Here is a 14,404-nt window from a genome sequence, read left to right as displayed (position 1 = left end):
TCTTGGTTTCATCAGACCAGAGAATCTTGCTTCTCATGGTCTGAGAGTCCTTCAGGTGAATTTTGGCAAACTCCAAGCGGGCTGTCGTGCCTTTTACTGAGGAGTGGCTTCCGTCTGGCTACTATCATAAAGGCCTGATTGGTAGAGTGCTGCAGAGATGGGAGAACCTTCCAGCAGGATCACCATCTCCACAGAGGAACTCAGGAGCTCTGTCAGAGTGACCATCAGGTTCTTGGTCACCTCCCTGACCAAGGTCCTTCTCCCCCAATTGCTCAGTTTGGCTCGGCGGCCAGCTCTAGGAAGAGTCTTGGTGGTTCCAAACTTCTTTAATTTAAGAATTATAGATGCCACTGTGTTCTTGGGGACCTTCAATGTTGCAGACATGTTTTAGTACCCTTCCCCAGATCTGTGCCTTGACACAATCCTATCTCGCAGCTCTACGGACAATTCCTTCGATCAAATGGCTTGGTTTTTGCTCTGACATGCACTGTCAACTGTGGGACCTTATATAGACAGGTGTGTGCCTTTCCAAATCATGTCCAATCAATTGAATTTACCATAAGTGGACTCCAAGCAAGTTGTTGAAACATCTCAAGGATGATCAATAGAAACAGGATGCACATGAGCTCAATTTCGAGTCTCATAGCAAAGGGTCTGAATACTTATGTAAATAAGGTATTTCAGTTTTACATTTTTTATAAATTTGCATAAATGTAAAAATAAAACAGTTTTTGCATTATCATTGTGGGGTATTGTGTGTAGATTGATGAGGAGAAACAGTGAATCAATTTTAGAATACGGCTGTAACGTAACAAAATGTGGAAAGGGGAAGGGGTCTGAATACTTCCCGAATGCACTGTATATAAGGTCCCACAGATGACAGTGCATGTCAGAGCAGAAACTATACCATGAAGTCCAAGGAACTGTCCGTAGCACTCCTAGATAGAGTTGTGATGAGGCATATATCTGGAGAAGGGTATAAAACAATTTCTAAAGTTTTGAAAGTTTCCAAGAGCACAGAGGTCTCCATCAAAAATATACCCAGACTCTGCCTAGAGCTGGCCGTCCGACCAAACTAAGCAACCAGGCAAGAAGGTCCTTGGTCAGGGAGGTGACCAAGAACACAATGACCACTGACAGAACTACAGAGTTCCTTGGTTGAGATGGGAGAACCTGCCAGAAGGACAACAGTCTCTACTGCACTTCACTAATCTGGGCTTTATGAGAGTGGCCAGACGGAAGTCACGCATGAGAAAAAGGCACAAAACAGCACGCACCCCTGGAGTTTGCCAAAAAGCACGTGAAAGACTATGAGAGCATAAAGCAAATGAGCATGTGGTCTGATGAGACAAAATTGACCTGAATGCAAAAATATACTATGTCTGGAGAAAACCAGGCACAGCTCGTCACCTGTCTAACACCATCCCGACTGTGCAGCATCATGCTATGGAGATGGTTTTCAGCGGCAGGGACTGTGTGATTGGTAAGGATAGAGGGAACAATGGATGGAGCTAAATACAGGCAAATCCTCAATGAGAACCTGCTTCAGAGTGCAAATAAACTAAGACTGGGCGTGAAGATTTACACTACCTTTCTAAAGTTTGGGGTCACTTAGAAATGTCCTTGTTTTTGAAAGAAAAGCAAATTTTTTGTCCATTAAAATAACATCAAATTGATCAGAAATACAGTGTAGACATTGTTAATGTTGTAAATGACTATTGTAGCTGGAAACGGCAGATTTTTTATGGAATATCTACATAGGTGTACATAGGCCCATTATCAGCAACCATCACTCCTGTGTTCCAATGGCACGTTGTGTTAGCTAATCCAAGTTTATCATTTTAAAAGGCTAATTGATCATTAGAAAACCCCTTTGCAATTATGTTAGCACAGCTGAAAACTAATGTTCTGATTAAAGAAGCAATAAAACTGGCCTTCTTTAGACTAGTTGAGTATCTGGAGCATCAGTGGGTTTGATTACAGGCTCAAATGGCTAGAAACAAAGAACTTTCTTCTGAAACTCATCAGTCTATTCTTGTTCTGAGAAATGAAGGCTATTCCATGCGAGAAATTGCCAAGAAACTGAAGCTCTCGGACAACTGTGTACTACTCCCTTCACAGAACAGCGCAAACTGGCTCTAACCAGAATAGAAAGGAGTGTGAGGCCCCGGAGCACAACTGAGCAAGAGGACAAGTACATTAGTACAAGTACATTACGCCCCCCCCCCCCCCCCCCCCCCCCCCCGCCCTAGGGGCGCCACCTGGTTGACCGGGGTGTCGGCGGTGGAAGTCTGCGACGAGGGCTGGATCCAGGATGTCTCTAGCGGGAACGCAGCACCTCTCCTTTGGGCCGTAACCCTCCTAGTCAACCAGGTACTGTAAACCCCTGCCCCGTGGTCGAACACCCAGGAGACGTCTCACCGCGTATGCCGGATGGCCATCAATGACACGGGGAGGGGGGGTGGGCCTGGGGACAGGAGACAAAGAACTGTGAGACACGGGTTTAATTATAGACACATGGAACGTAGGGTAAATACGGAGGGTACAGTGTAACAAGAGATGGACAGCAGTGGAACTCAGGACTCTGTAGATGGGAAAAGGACCAATAAAACAGGGGGGACAGTTTGCGGGACGCTATCCGAAGGGGCAGGTCCCCTGTGGACAGCCATACCCTCTGCCCAATGCGGTACCTGGAGTTGGTCTTGAGAATTGCCGCCCTGGCTCTTCTCCAGGTACGTCGACAGGGGCAGACAAACATCTGGGACGAGGGTACGCTGTCTTCCTGCTCTTGTTCAGGGAAGAGTGGAGGCTGATACCCCATGGAGCACTCGAAAGGGGAGAGTCCCGTGGCAGAACTGGGAAGAGTGTTCCGGGCATACTCCACCCAGACCAGTTGACGGCTCCAGGTAATGGGGTTGGTTGAGACCAGGCACCTTAAGGTGGTCTCCAGGTCTTGGTTGACTCGCTCCGACTGACCATTAGTTTGGGCATGGAATCCGGATGTCAGGCTGGCCAACAACCCAATAAGGGTGCAGAATGCCTTCCAGAACTGAGACGAGAACCCCAATCAGAGACCATGTCTACCGGGAGTTCTTGGATCCTGAAGACATGCTGCACCATAAGCTGGGCCTTTTCCTTGGCAGAAGGTAGTTTGGGGAGAGGGATGAAATGGGCGGCCTTGGAGAACCAATTGACTACCGTCAGAATGACAGTGTTGCCATCAGACGGAGGGAGCCCAGTGACAGTCCAGAAATATATGAGACCAGGGACGATGAGGAACCGGTAGTGGCTGCAGGAGGCCAGAAGGAGCTTGCCGTGGAGTCTTGTTGTGAGCACACACACAGTGCATGCGGTGATGAAGGCAGAGACGTCAGGGGCCATTGTGGGCCACCAGAAACGTTGTTGAAGGAAGGCTAGTGTACAACGGGACCCTGGATGACAGGTCAGCCTGGAGGAATGAGCCCATTCCAGAACCCGGGACCGGACTGGATTAGGGACAAACAGCCGGTTAGCCGGGCGCCCTTCAGGTCCAGGCTGGGAGCATTGTGCCTCGTGGACCAGGTTATCAATACCCCAATCCACTGTGGCAGCAAGGCATGAGGTAGGGAGAATGGTTTCAGAGGTCGAGGGTGTGGCAGAGGAACTGTGTAGGCGGGAGAGGGCATCAGGCTTCACATTTTTAGACCCTGGGCGGTAGGAGATGGTGAAGTTAAATCTGGTGAACAGGAGGGCCCACCGGGCCTGACTGGAGTTGAGGCGCTTGGCTGTATGGAGATATTCCAGGTTTTTAATGGTCGTTCCAGACCAGGAATGGCTGTTCTGCTCCTTCCAGCCAGTGCCTCCACTCCTCCAACAACATCTTCTCCGCCAGGAGTTCTCGGTTGCCAACATCGTAGTTCCTTTCAGCAGGATTGAGACGATGGGACAGGAAGCCACAGGGATGAAGCTTCTGGTCCTGGGCAGATCGCTGGGACAGGATGGCCCCCACTCCAACATCAGAAGCATCCACTTCTACCACACATTGACACGAGGGGTCCTGATGGATGAGGATGGGTACTGTTGTGAATCGATGCTTCAGGTCCACAAAGGCTTTTTCGACAGCTGGAGACCATTTGAACGGTACCTTGGGAGAGGTGAGTGCCGAGGGGGGTGCCGCCAGGTTGCTGTTGTCCTGAATGAAACGGCGGTTAGAAGTTTGCAAATCAAGAAACCGTTTCAACTGCACCATGGACATTGGTTGAGACCAATCCACCACTGCTTTCACCTTTCCAGGATCCATCTGAACATTGCCCTCAGCAATGACATATCCCAGAAAGGTGATAGTAGAGCGGTGGAACTCACACTTCTCGGCTTTCACGAACAGCTGGTTCTCCAAGAGGTGCTGAAGGACCTGTCTGACATGAAGAACATGTTCTTGTGCCGATCGGGAAAAAAACAGGATGTCGTCAAGGTACACAGAACACAAACCGGTTTAGCATGTCCCGAAGCACATCATTGACCAAAGCCTGGAAAACAGCGAGGGCGTTGGTGAGTCCAAATGGCATGACCTGGTACTCATAATGTCCACTGGCTGTGTTGAAGGCTGTCTTCCACTCATCCCCCTCGCGTTTCCGAACCAGGTGGTAGGCATTTCGAAGGTCCAACTTGGAAAATAAAGTGGCCCCCTGGAAAGGTTCAAACGCCGAGGAGAGGAAGGGGGTAACGATTCTTGACAGTAATGTCATTAAGTCCCCGGTAGTCAATGCACGGACGCAGGGTCTTGTCCTTCTCCACAAAGATAAACCCTGCGCCGGCAGGAGATGCAGACGGACAGACGGCTCCAGTGGCCAGAGACTCCTCTATGTACTCCTCCATAGCTTTGGTCTCTGGTCCAGACAGAATACAATCGACCCCGAGGTGGTGTAGTGCTTGGGAGAAGATCAATGGCACAATCATAAGGACGGTGCGGGGGAAGGGACGTAGCACGTGCCTTACTGAATACTTCTAGGAGGTCATGGTATTCTGTGGGGATAGCAGAGACATCCACAATCTTGCTAACATCCTGAGGAAGGTGACTTGAGGAAGGTTGTGCTGCTTGAAGGCAGTGGGAATTGCTAAATAGGCTCCAACTCAGGATGGAGCTTGTGGTCCAGTCAATCACAGAATTGTGCTTTTGGAGCCAGGAAAATCCCAACACAACCGGAACATGGGGAGATGTCATGAGGAGGAACTGTATAGTCTCGTTGTGGTCAATGAGCACTCTGGTCTCCCCACAGCACAAGAGCAAAAAGGGGTGTGCAGGTGATGGGAATTAGGAAACTCCCAGTCTGACTCACCATGGTACTGGTACCCACTAAAGACAAGGGTTACCTAATAGGGCAGGTAGGTATAAAATGTCCTGCCCCTCCACAGTAAAGACAACAGTTACTGTTCATCCTCCGTGAGCGCTCCCAAACTGATAGCCTAGTTCTTCGCAACTGCATAGGCTCAGGAGTATCCAACTCACCCGTCATAGATTCACACGAGAGCTCGGGTGGCTTCGACTCCTCTCGGAAGAGCTGCCTTCAGAAACTCCTGGATTCCATAGGAGGTGAACGCACCATATGCACGAGTGTGCCCGAGACCAGACCTCCTCTCACTCTTGCGTTCCCGCAATTTTAATGGTTAAAGTGATAAGGAAGTCAAGGTTCACCGGCAGTTCCCGAGCAGCTAGCTCATCCTTAATCTCCTCAGATAATCCGTGCAGAAAAGTATCGAAAAGAGACTCCGGAATTCAGGCACTCTCGGCGGCCAACGTGCGAAAGTCCACCGTGTAGTCTGCCATACTACGGGAGTTGACGTAAGTCAAGCAGTTTGCTGGCCACCTTTCTCCCGGATACCGGAGACTCAAAAACTTCTCACCTCTGCCATGAATTCCTCCAAATGACAGATTGTTGTTCCCAAACTGCCGTAGCCCAGGAGAGCGCCCAGGAGACAATAACGTGGACAGGTGAAACAGATCAGGGTGTGACATGCTGATAATGGGCCTCTGTATGCCTATGTGGATATTCCATTAAAAATCAGCCGTTTCCAGCTCCAATAGTCATTTACAACATGAACAATGTCTACACTGTATTTCTGATCAATTTGATGTTATTTTAATGGACAAAAAAATTGCTTTTCTTTCAAAACAAGGTCATTTCGAAGTGACCCCAAACTTTTGAAAGGTAGTGTACATTCCAACAGGACAATGACCCCAAGCATACAGCCAAAGCAACGCTCGAATGGCTTCAGAACAAGAATGTGAAACCCAGCCAAAGCCCAGACTTGAATCACATTGAAAATCTGTGGAAAGAGTTGAAGACTGCTGTTCACTGCCATTCCCCATCTAACTTAACAGAGCTTGAGTAAATCTCCAAGGAAGAATGGGATAAAATCCCCAAATCCAGATGTGCAAAGCTGATACAGACATACCCAAGAAGGCTCAAATCTGTAATCACCGCCAAAGGTGCTTCTGTTAAGTATTGACTCAGGGGTGTGAATACTTAAGTGAATGAGATATTTCTGTATTTCATTTTTTATATATTTGCAAAAATAAAAAAACATGTTTTCACTTTGTCATTATGGGGTATTGTGTGTAGATGGGTGAGGGGAAAACAAAATCAATTTAATACATTTTGAATTCAGGCTGTAAGACAACAAAATGTGTAATAAATCAAGGGGTATGAATACTTTCTGATGGCACAGTACATACTGTATAGAAAAAATACATCTAACATGTTCTTTTCATTGACTCATATTTTTACATTTAGTCATTTAGCGACTTATAGTTAGTGCATATATTAATATGTCGTGATCTAGTTTGAAGTACTCTACCAGACATGTATGTGGTATAATCTTTCCTATAGGATGTGGATGAGGCCCATTATGGTTACTCCTTTAAGTATCTGAAAAACAAGCCTGTAAAGGAGCTGAATGGTGACCAGTTCCTCAAGATGTTCCAGGCAGAGGAAGAGGGCCTGCTCACCATAAACATCTGTATTGACCTAATTGGAGTGAAGGGGTGAGAGCTTTTTATTATAACGTTGTGTAATAACATATTAATAACATTATTGTCAGCATCCCAAATGGCACCATATTCACTAAATAGTGCACTACGCTCTGGGATACGCGCAATGCCGTCGGGGGTAAGCCAAATGAAAATGTGATTCACATTTTCAAACAGTCCATTTAGATTTTCCAACAGGGCTATACATTTGGGTGATGTTTTTTTCTCGCCTGAGTAGCCTCGTTTCACTGCCAAAAATAAAATTAAACCATCTAGTGTTTCTTCGAAATAACAACACAATGTCAAATACAGGTAGCCTAGTCAAATAATTAACATCCAATCACATTAACCGTTACTCTGTCAAGGGAAACCTTTGCTCTTGCGCAGAAATTTAGAAACTAAACATGCCAATTTGAAAAATAAGCCACGGGAGTTTTTTGTGCGAGAATTAAAACAACTTTCGATTAGTAAGACATGTATAAAAGCAACAGATACCATTAATAAGAAGGGGCTAGAAGCGTCTTATATGGTGAGCTACCGAGACAAGCCCCATACTATTGTGGAGGACTTAATTCTTCCTGCTGCCGCGGATATGGCTGGGACAATGCTTGGGGAAAAGGCCAAAAAAACTATACAGACAATACAGACTATACATCAAACAACACTGTTTCACGACGCAGCAGTGACATGGCAGGAGATGTTTTGAAACAAGTACTGCTTCGCATACAAGCCAGTGAATTCTATGCGTTACAGCTGGATGAGTCAACAGACGTGGCGGGCCTGGCACAGCTCCTGGTATATGTCTGTTACATTTATGGGGCGTCAATTAAGGAAGACATCCTCTTCTGCAAACCACTGGAAACCAGGACTACAGGAGAGGATATTTTAGAACTACTAGACAGCTTTGTGACATCAAATGGACTTTGGTGGTCAAGATGTGTTGGTATCTGTACTGATTGCGCAAAAGCCATGACAGGGAGACATAGTGGAGTGGTAACGCGTGTGCAAGCAGTTGCTCCTGACGCCACTTGGGTACACTGCAGCATCCACCGAGAAGCTCTTGCTGCCAAGGGAATGCCTGACATCTTGAAAGACGTTTTTGGACACTACAGTGAAAATGGTTAACTTTGTTAAAGCAAGGCCCCTGAACGCTCGTGTATTTTCTGCACTATGCGATGATATGGGCAGCGACCATGTAATGCTTTTACAACATACAGAAGTGCGCTGGTTATCAAGGGGCAAAATATTGACAAGAGACGAGCTTAAGGTTTTCTTTATTAATTTTCACTTGTCTGACCTCTAGCATGATGAGGAGTTTCTCACACGACTGGCCTATCTGGGTGATGTTTTTTCTCGCCTGAATGATCTGAATCTAGGATTACAGGGACTCTCCGCAACTATATTCAATGTGCGGGACAAAATTGAGGCTATGATTAAGAAGTTGGAGCTCTTCTCTGTCTGCATTAACAAGGACAACACACAGGTCTTTCCATCATTGTATGATTTCTTTGTGTGCAAATGAACTCAAGCTTACGGACAATGTCAAATGTGATATAGCGAAGCACATGAGTGAGTTGGGTGCGCAATTACAAAGGTACTTTCCCGAAATGGACCACACAACTGGATTCATTATCCCTTTCATTCCCTGCCTCTAGTCCACTTACCGATATCTGAACAAGAGAGCCTCATCGAAATTGCAACAAGCGGTTCTGTGGAAATTTAATTTAATTTGAAGCCACTGCCAGATTTATGGATAGGGCTGCGTTCAGAGTATCCTGCCTTGGCAAATAGCGCTGTTAAGACACTGATGCCCTTTGCAACCACATACCTATGTGAGAGTGGATTCCCGGCCCTCACTAGCATGAAAACTAAATACAGGCACAGACCGTGTGTGGAAAATGCTTTAAGACTGAGACTCTCTTCAATACAACCCAACATTGCAGAGTTATGTGCATCCTTTCAATCACACCCGTCTCATTAACCTGTGGTGAGTTATTCACCATATTTGATGAACAAATAAGGTTTTATATGTAAGATGGCTAAATAAAGAGCAAAATTATTGATTATTTTTATTTGTGCCCTGATCCTATAAGAGCTCTTTGTCACTTCCCACGAACCGGATTGTGACAAAAACTCACACTCATTCTTATGTTTAATAAATGTATCGTATAGTGTGTGTGTGGCAGGCTTACAATGATGGCTAAAAACAACATTTGAGAGTGTGCTGACCCTGGTGCTAGAGGGGGTACGCAGCTGGAGGTTGAATGTTTGAAGGGGTACGGGACTATAAAAAGTTTGGGAACCACTGATGTAGGGAATAGGGTGCCATTTGCAACGCAGGTTCTGAGCTTGTGTAATAATATATTAATATCATGAAATAACCATTAATAACATGTAATAACATATTAATACCATGTAATAACATATTCCAAAATGTGTTCTGTTTACATGTATCCTGAATCAGTCAAGTATCCATGATATCACTATGTTTGTTGAGCAGGTACGGAGGTGACCAGGCATACTATGAAGAGATAAAGCAGTTTTACTACAGAGATGAGTTCAGCCACCAGGTTCAGGAGTGGAACAGACAGCGCACTCTGGCCATTGAACGATCCCTCAAACAGTTCCTTTACCCGCAGATGGCGAAAGAGCTGAAGAACAAACTTATTGCAGAAGCAAAGGAGAACATCATCAAGGTACTCCTCCCCCCCCCACACACACACACACACACACACACACACACACACACACACACACACACACACCCAAGGATAAATCTTCTGCAGCAACATCTATTGAGATATATTGTGAAGACATTACCTCAACATTTAATTTGATTTTTCTTCTTCTTTTATTTACTTTGATGTGACGTCATTGCTACTGTGGTATTGATGACTTATTTTCTTATTCTGGTATTGACTTTCCAAAGCAGGCGGCTCAGAGCATTGATGTATGTTGAGCCTGCTACAGTGTTGTGATAGTGGTTGCCCGCCCCTCAGGCCTGCAGCAGGAAGCTGTATAACTGGCTGAAGGTGGCGCCCTATCGGCCCGACCAACAAGTGGAGGAGGAAGATGAGGAGCTCATGTCTGAGGCCCACGGCAAAGGGATCCGCGTGCTGGGAGTGGCCTTCTCATCCAGCAGGTAGAGTACTGCACACTGTCTCTGACCTCACTTTGTATGTGTCCCAAATTTCACCCTAGTGCACTATGTAGTGCACTACTTTTGACTAGACCCTATGTGCCTCTGGGCAGAAGTAGTGCACCATATAGGGAATAGGGTCTCTCTAACTGTCTCAAATGAACTGCCAATATGCCAACATTCCATTCAATCAATATGGAACGCAGACCATGGGGGATAGAAGGACACCGGATTAGCGCACATTCCACAAATCTGATCAATCAAAATGGATATTTGTCAAGTCTGGCCCACAATGTGGTTACTAAAGTCCGATTTGGATATATTTGGCTGTTTTCACTGCATAACATTTAGATGTAGTTCCTTCTCAGGTTTAGAAGTATTGAGTGACTGCTATGCTAACTCCCTTTTGTATAAGCTGGTAGCTTTTTTAAATTCTTTATTTAACTAGGCAAGTCAGTTAAGAACAAATTCTTATTTTCAATGACGGCCTAGGAACAGTGGGTTAACTGCCTTGTTCAGGTGCCGAACGACAGATTTTTACCTTGTCAGCTCGGGGATTCGATCTTGCAACCTTTCGGTTACTAGTCCAGCGCTCTAACCACTAGGCTACTTGCCGCACAGCTTGCACAGAGAAGTGGTGTTAGTAATGAGGAGATTCGGGATTTTTCCCCCATGGCATCTTTCACCCCACGCATTTCCATGGTATTTCCATTATTTTGGTTGAGTTTCATTGACCTCTCTACTGCATCTATGCAGTCAATCCACAGCCATACACTGGCTAAAAATCAGTTGATGATAGAACTTAGTCAAGTTGTAAATGCAACAAGTACTGATATTGTATCATACAGTATAATAGCACTCAAAGCTTTCCAAGAAAACAAAATGTTTGACATTTACGGTCTGTTTGCATATATTTTAGAGGCAATTTATACAGAAAATGTGTATAAAACTGTATTTATAATTTTATGAAAATATTTTAGGTTGACAATAACTATTTTACACAATTTAAATATCACATGCCTTACTTTTGTTTTCCTGCATAAGTATAATCAGTATTATGCCTCTACTGCCATTCATTCAAATTAGACTGGTTTGGATTTCTCCCTGGCCAATATGGCTACCATTTTCATCCCATTCTGGAACGTTGAGGGTTTATGACATAGCCCCTCGAGAAATTTAATAGGAACTCTATGTTTATGACTTTGTTATTATTCACTGCAAACCTCTGTCTGTCTACAGAGACACCCCAGTGTTCTGTGCCCTGGTGAACGGTGACGGAGAGGTGGGGGATTTCCTCAGGCTTCCTTACTTCCTGAAGAGGAGGAACGCATGGAGGGAGGATGAAAGGGAGAAAAAGGTATATATAAAACCAAACCAAGTGTGAGTCCTAAATGGCACCCATTTACATGTTAGTCATTTAGCAGACGCTCTTATCCAGAGCGACTTACAATTAGTGTAGTGAGTGCATACATTTTCATACCTTTTTTTCGTACCATAGGGCTCTGGAAAGAAGTAGTGCACTATGTAGGGAATAGGGTCAATTTGGGACACAAAGCAAGAGTTTTGAAGAAGCTCAGATAACCATACCATCCATTGTTGACCATATTTGTTGTAAATATTGTAATATTTGTCCTACCATACCTTTAGATCCACGATATTGAAACCCTGAAGAAGTTTCTGAACAGCAAGAAGCCTCACATCATCGCTATAGCTGGGGAGAACAGGTTTGCAACCCTCTCCTGGTTTCTTTCACCTGTGGCCTTCTTAGACTGCTGTTTGAAGAAGCTTATTAACATGACTGAGGTTGCATCCCAAACAGCACCCTATTCCCTATATAGTGCACTACTTGGGTGCCATTTGGGACGCATCCTGAATGTCTGTAATGTTCCCCTCCACTCCCTGTGCAGGGACGCCCAGATGGTGATTGAGGACATTAAACGCACTGCCAGTGAGCTGGAGCAGGAGTCCTCCTTCCCCACCATCGGGGTGGAGCTGGTTGACAATGAACTGGCCATGCTCTACATGAACAGCAAGAAGTCAGAGGTCAAGTCCTGCCCTCATTTCCCTAAACATGTTTTCTTTATTCTCACAAGACATTTCCTCATCTCAATTTTGTCTACATTGGAGGTTTTCTACATACTGTACCTCCAGAAACGCTCTCTGAGTGGTCCACAATGTGGTTTTTAAATATGTATTATGTATTGCCAATGACTGTAATATTGTGGAGTGAGTGACACTTAAATAGATTTTTCTCTTAACTCTACATACAGTACCAGTCAAAAGTTTGGACACACCTTTGCTCATTCAAGGGTTCTTCTTTATTTTGACTATTTTCTATATTCTAGAATAATAGTGAAGACATCACAACTATGAAATAACACATATGGAATCATGTAGTAACCAAAAAAGATTATTCAAAGATTATTCACCTCCAGGCTGTGTAAGGGCTATTTGACCAAGAAGGAGAGTGATGGAGTGCTGCATCAGATGACCTGGCCTCCACAATCACCCGACCTCAACCCAATTGAGATGGTTTTGGATGAGTTGGACCGCAGAGTGAAGGAAAAGCAGCCAACAAGTGCTCAGCATATGTGGGAACTTCTTCAAGACTGTTGGAAAGCATTCCAGGTGAAGCTGATTGAAAGAATCCCAAGAGTGTGCGAAGCTGTCATCAAGGCAAAGGGTGGCTACTTTGAAGAATCTAAAATATAACATATATTTTGATTTGTTTAGTTACTACATGATTCCGTATGTGTTATTTCATAGTTTTGATGTCTTCACTAAAATATTAAAATAAAGAAAAACACTTGAATGAGTAGATGTGTCCTAACTTTTGACTGCCACTTTATTTTTCTATTTCTCCAATCCACAGGCAGATTTCCGGGACTACCCCCCTCTCCTGAGACAGGCTGTGTCTGTGGCCAGGAAGATCCAGGACCCCCTGGTGGAGTATGCTCAGGTGTGCAGCAGTGACGAAGACATCCTCTGCCTCAAGTTACACCCTTTGCAGGTACAGACTGAGTTCCAAATAGGGCTTTGATTAAAAGTAGTGCACAAGGGGGGACAAAATGGCGCCGTAGAGAGAACACTGTGTTTCAGCGAGCTCCCGTGGCATTCGTAAATTTATATTTTTTAATTCATCTCCTAGCTTGAAAAAGTGGTAGAATTGGCTAAATAAGTTATCCTACAATGAGTCTTGACGGCTATTTCTCAAAAATCTCTGACAACATGCCCAACAGAACTACTAAGAACTCGACCAAAACCACCATCCCTGTAGATGTGCAGGAGGAGCTAGCTAACGTTAGCGAAGCTAACACCATTGCGGATCCAGGCACAATGGACCTGGTGATTCAAAAGATGACATTAGTAAAGTGATTGATGTTAAGATAAGAACGGTCTTGGAAGCAATAGCAGGCCATTCAGCTGAACTACAGAGGGTTGTCAAACATGTTGATGAGGCGGAAGGAAGAATTGCTACAGTGGAAACTTCAACTACATCTATGGACACTAAGATAAAAGCACTTGAGAAACAGGTGCGCGAAATGGCGGAGCACATCGACGACTTGGATAATCGAGGACGCAGATGCAATATTCGTGTTGTGGGACTCCCGGAAAATTCTGAAGGGACACTAAGAGGCGGAAAAAGCGTGAAAAGCAAAAAACGTTAGAGGGTGAATTAGGAACTAAAGAGAAGGACTATATTAAAACTCCCACTCCTGCCCTATTAAAGGAAATATCAGTTCTTAGATCAACGTTGGACTCTCTCCTAACACAGGACGCTGAAAAGAAAATGAGATTTGTCAGGCAAAAGCTATATGAACATGGCGATAAGCCAGGAAAGTACTTGGCGTACCTAGCTAAAAAGAGAGCTGACTCACAGTCAATTGCTACTATTACTGATTCTGATGGCAATCATTTATATGAAAATAAATTGATAAATTACTAATTTAAGAAGTTTTATGCAAATCTTTATGCCTCAGAACTGCCAAATGATGCACCCAAATTAATGGAGAACTTATTTTCTAAGATTGAGCTCTCTACTATCTCCGAAGAACAGAGGTCTCTCCTTAATGCCCCTATTACCGAGGAAGAGATAATGTTCACAATTAAGAATCTGCAAAATGGTAAGGCCCCAGGACCAGATGGGTTTTGTAGTGGGTTCTAGAAAGAGTTCCATGGCCTGATCCTTGAGCCATTGCGTGATATGTTTAACCACTCATTTTCAAATGACCAGCTCCCTCAAACGCTGAGAGAAGCCA

At 44.7% G+C, this 14,404-nt stretch overlaps 1 protein-coding gene across 1 annotated transcript in view; it reads left to right on the top strand.

The window, feature by feature from the left end:
* Positions 1-14,404, top strand: part of LOC120018546 (transcription elongation factor SPT6-like) — a 41,884-nt gene that overhangs the window by 5,215 nt on the left and 22,265 nt on the right. The window contains exons 15-21 of the mRNA XM_038961765.1: positions 6,867-7,021; positions 9,507-9,702; positions 10,006-10,148; positions 11,385-11,502; positions 11,793-11,869; positions 12,053-12,188; positions 13,018-13,155. Coding sequence (XP_038817693.1) covers positions 6,867-7,021; positions 9,507-9,702; positions 10,006-10,148; positions 11,385-11,502; positions 11,793-11,869; positions 12,053-12,188; positions 13,018-13,155 — 963 coding nt within the window. The remainder of the gene's footprint in view (positions 1-6,866; positions 7,022-9,506; positions 9,703-10,005; positions 10,149-11,384; positions 11,503-11,792; positions 11,870-12,052; positions 12,189-13,017; positions 13,156-14,404) is intronic.

The sequence above is a fragment of the Salvelinus namaycush genome, chromosome 23, assembly GCF_016432855.1.
Source record: "Salvelinus namaycush isolate Seneca chromosome 23, SaNama_1.0, whole genome shotgun sequence".
NCBI classification, from domain to species: Eukaryota; Metazoa; Chordata; class Actinopteri; order Salmoniformes; family Salmonidae; genus Salvelinus; species Salvelinus namaycush.
The sequence above is the reverse complement of the archived record's forward strand: the minus strand, read 5'-3'. Positions and strand labels throughout refer to the sequence as shown.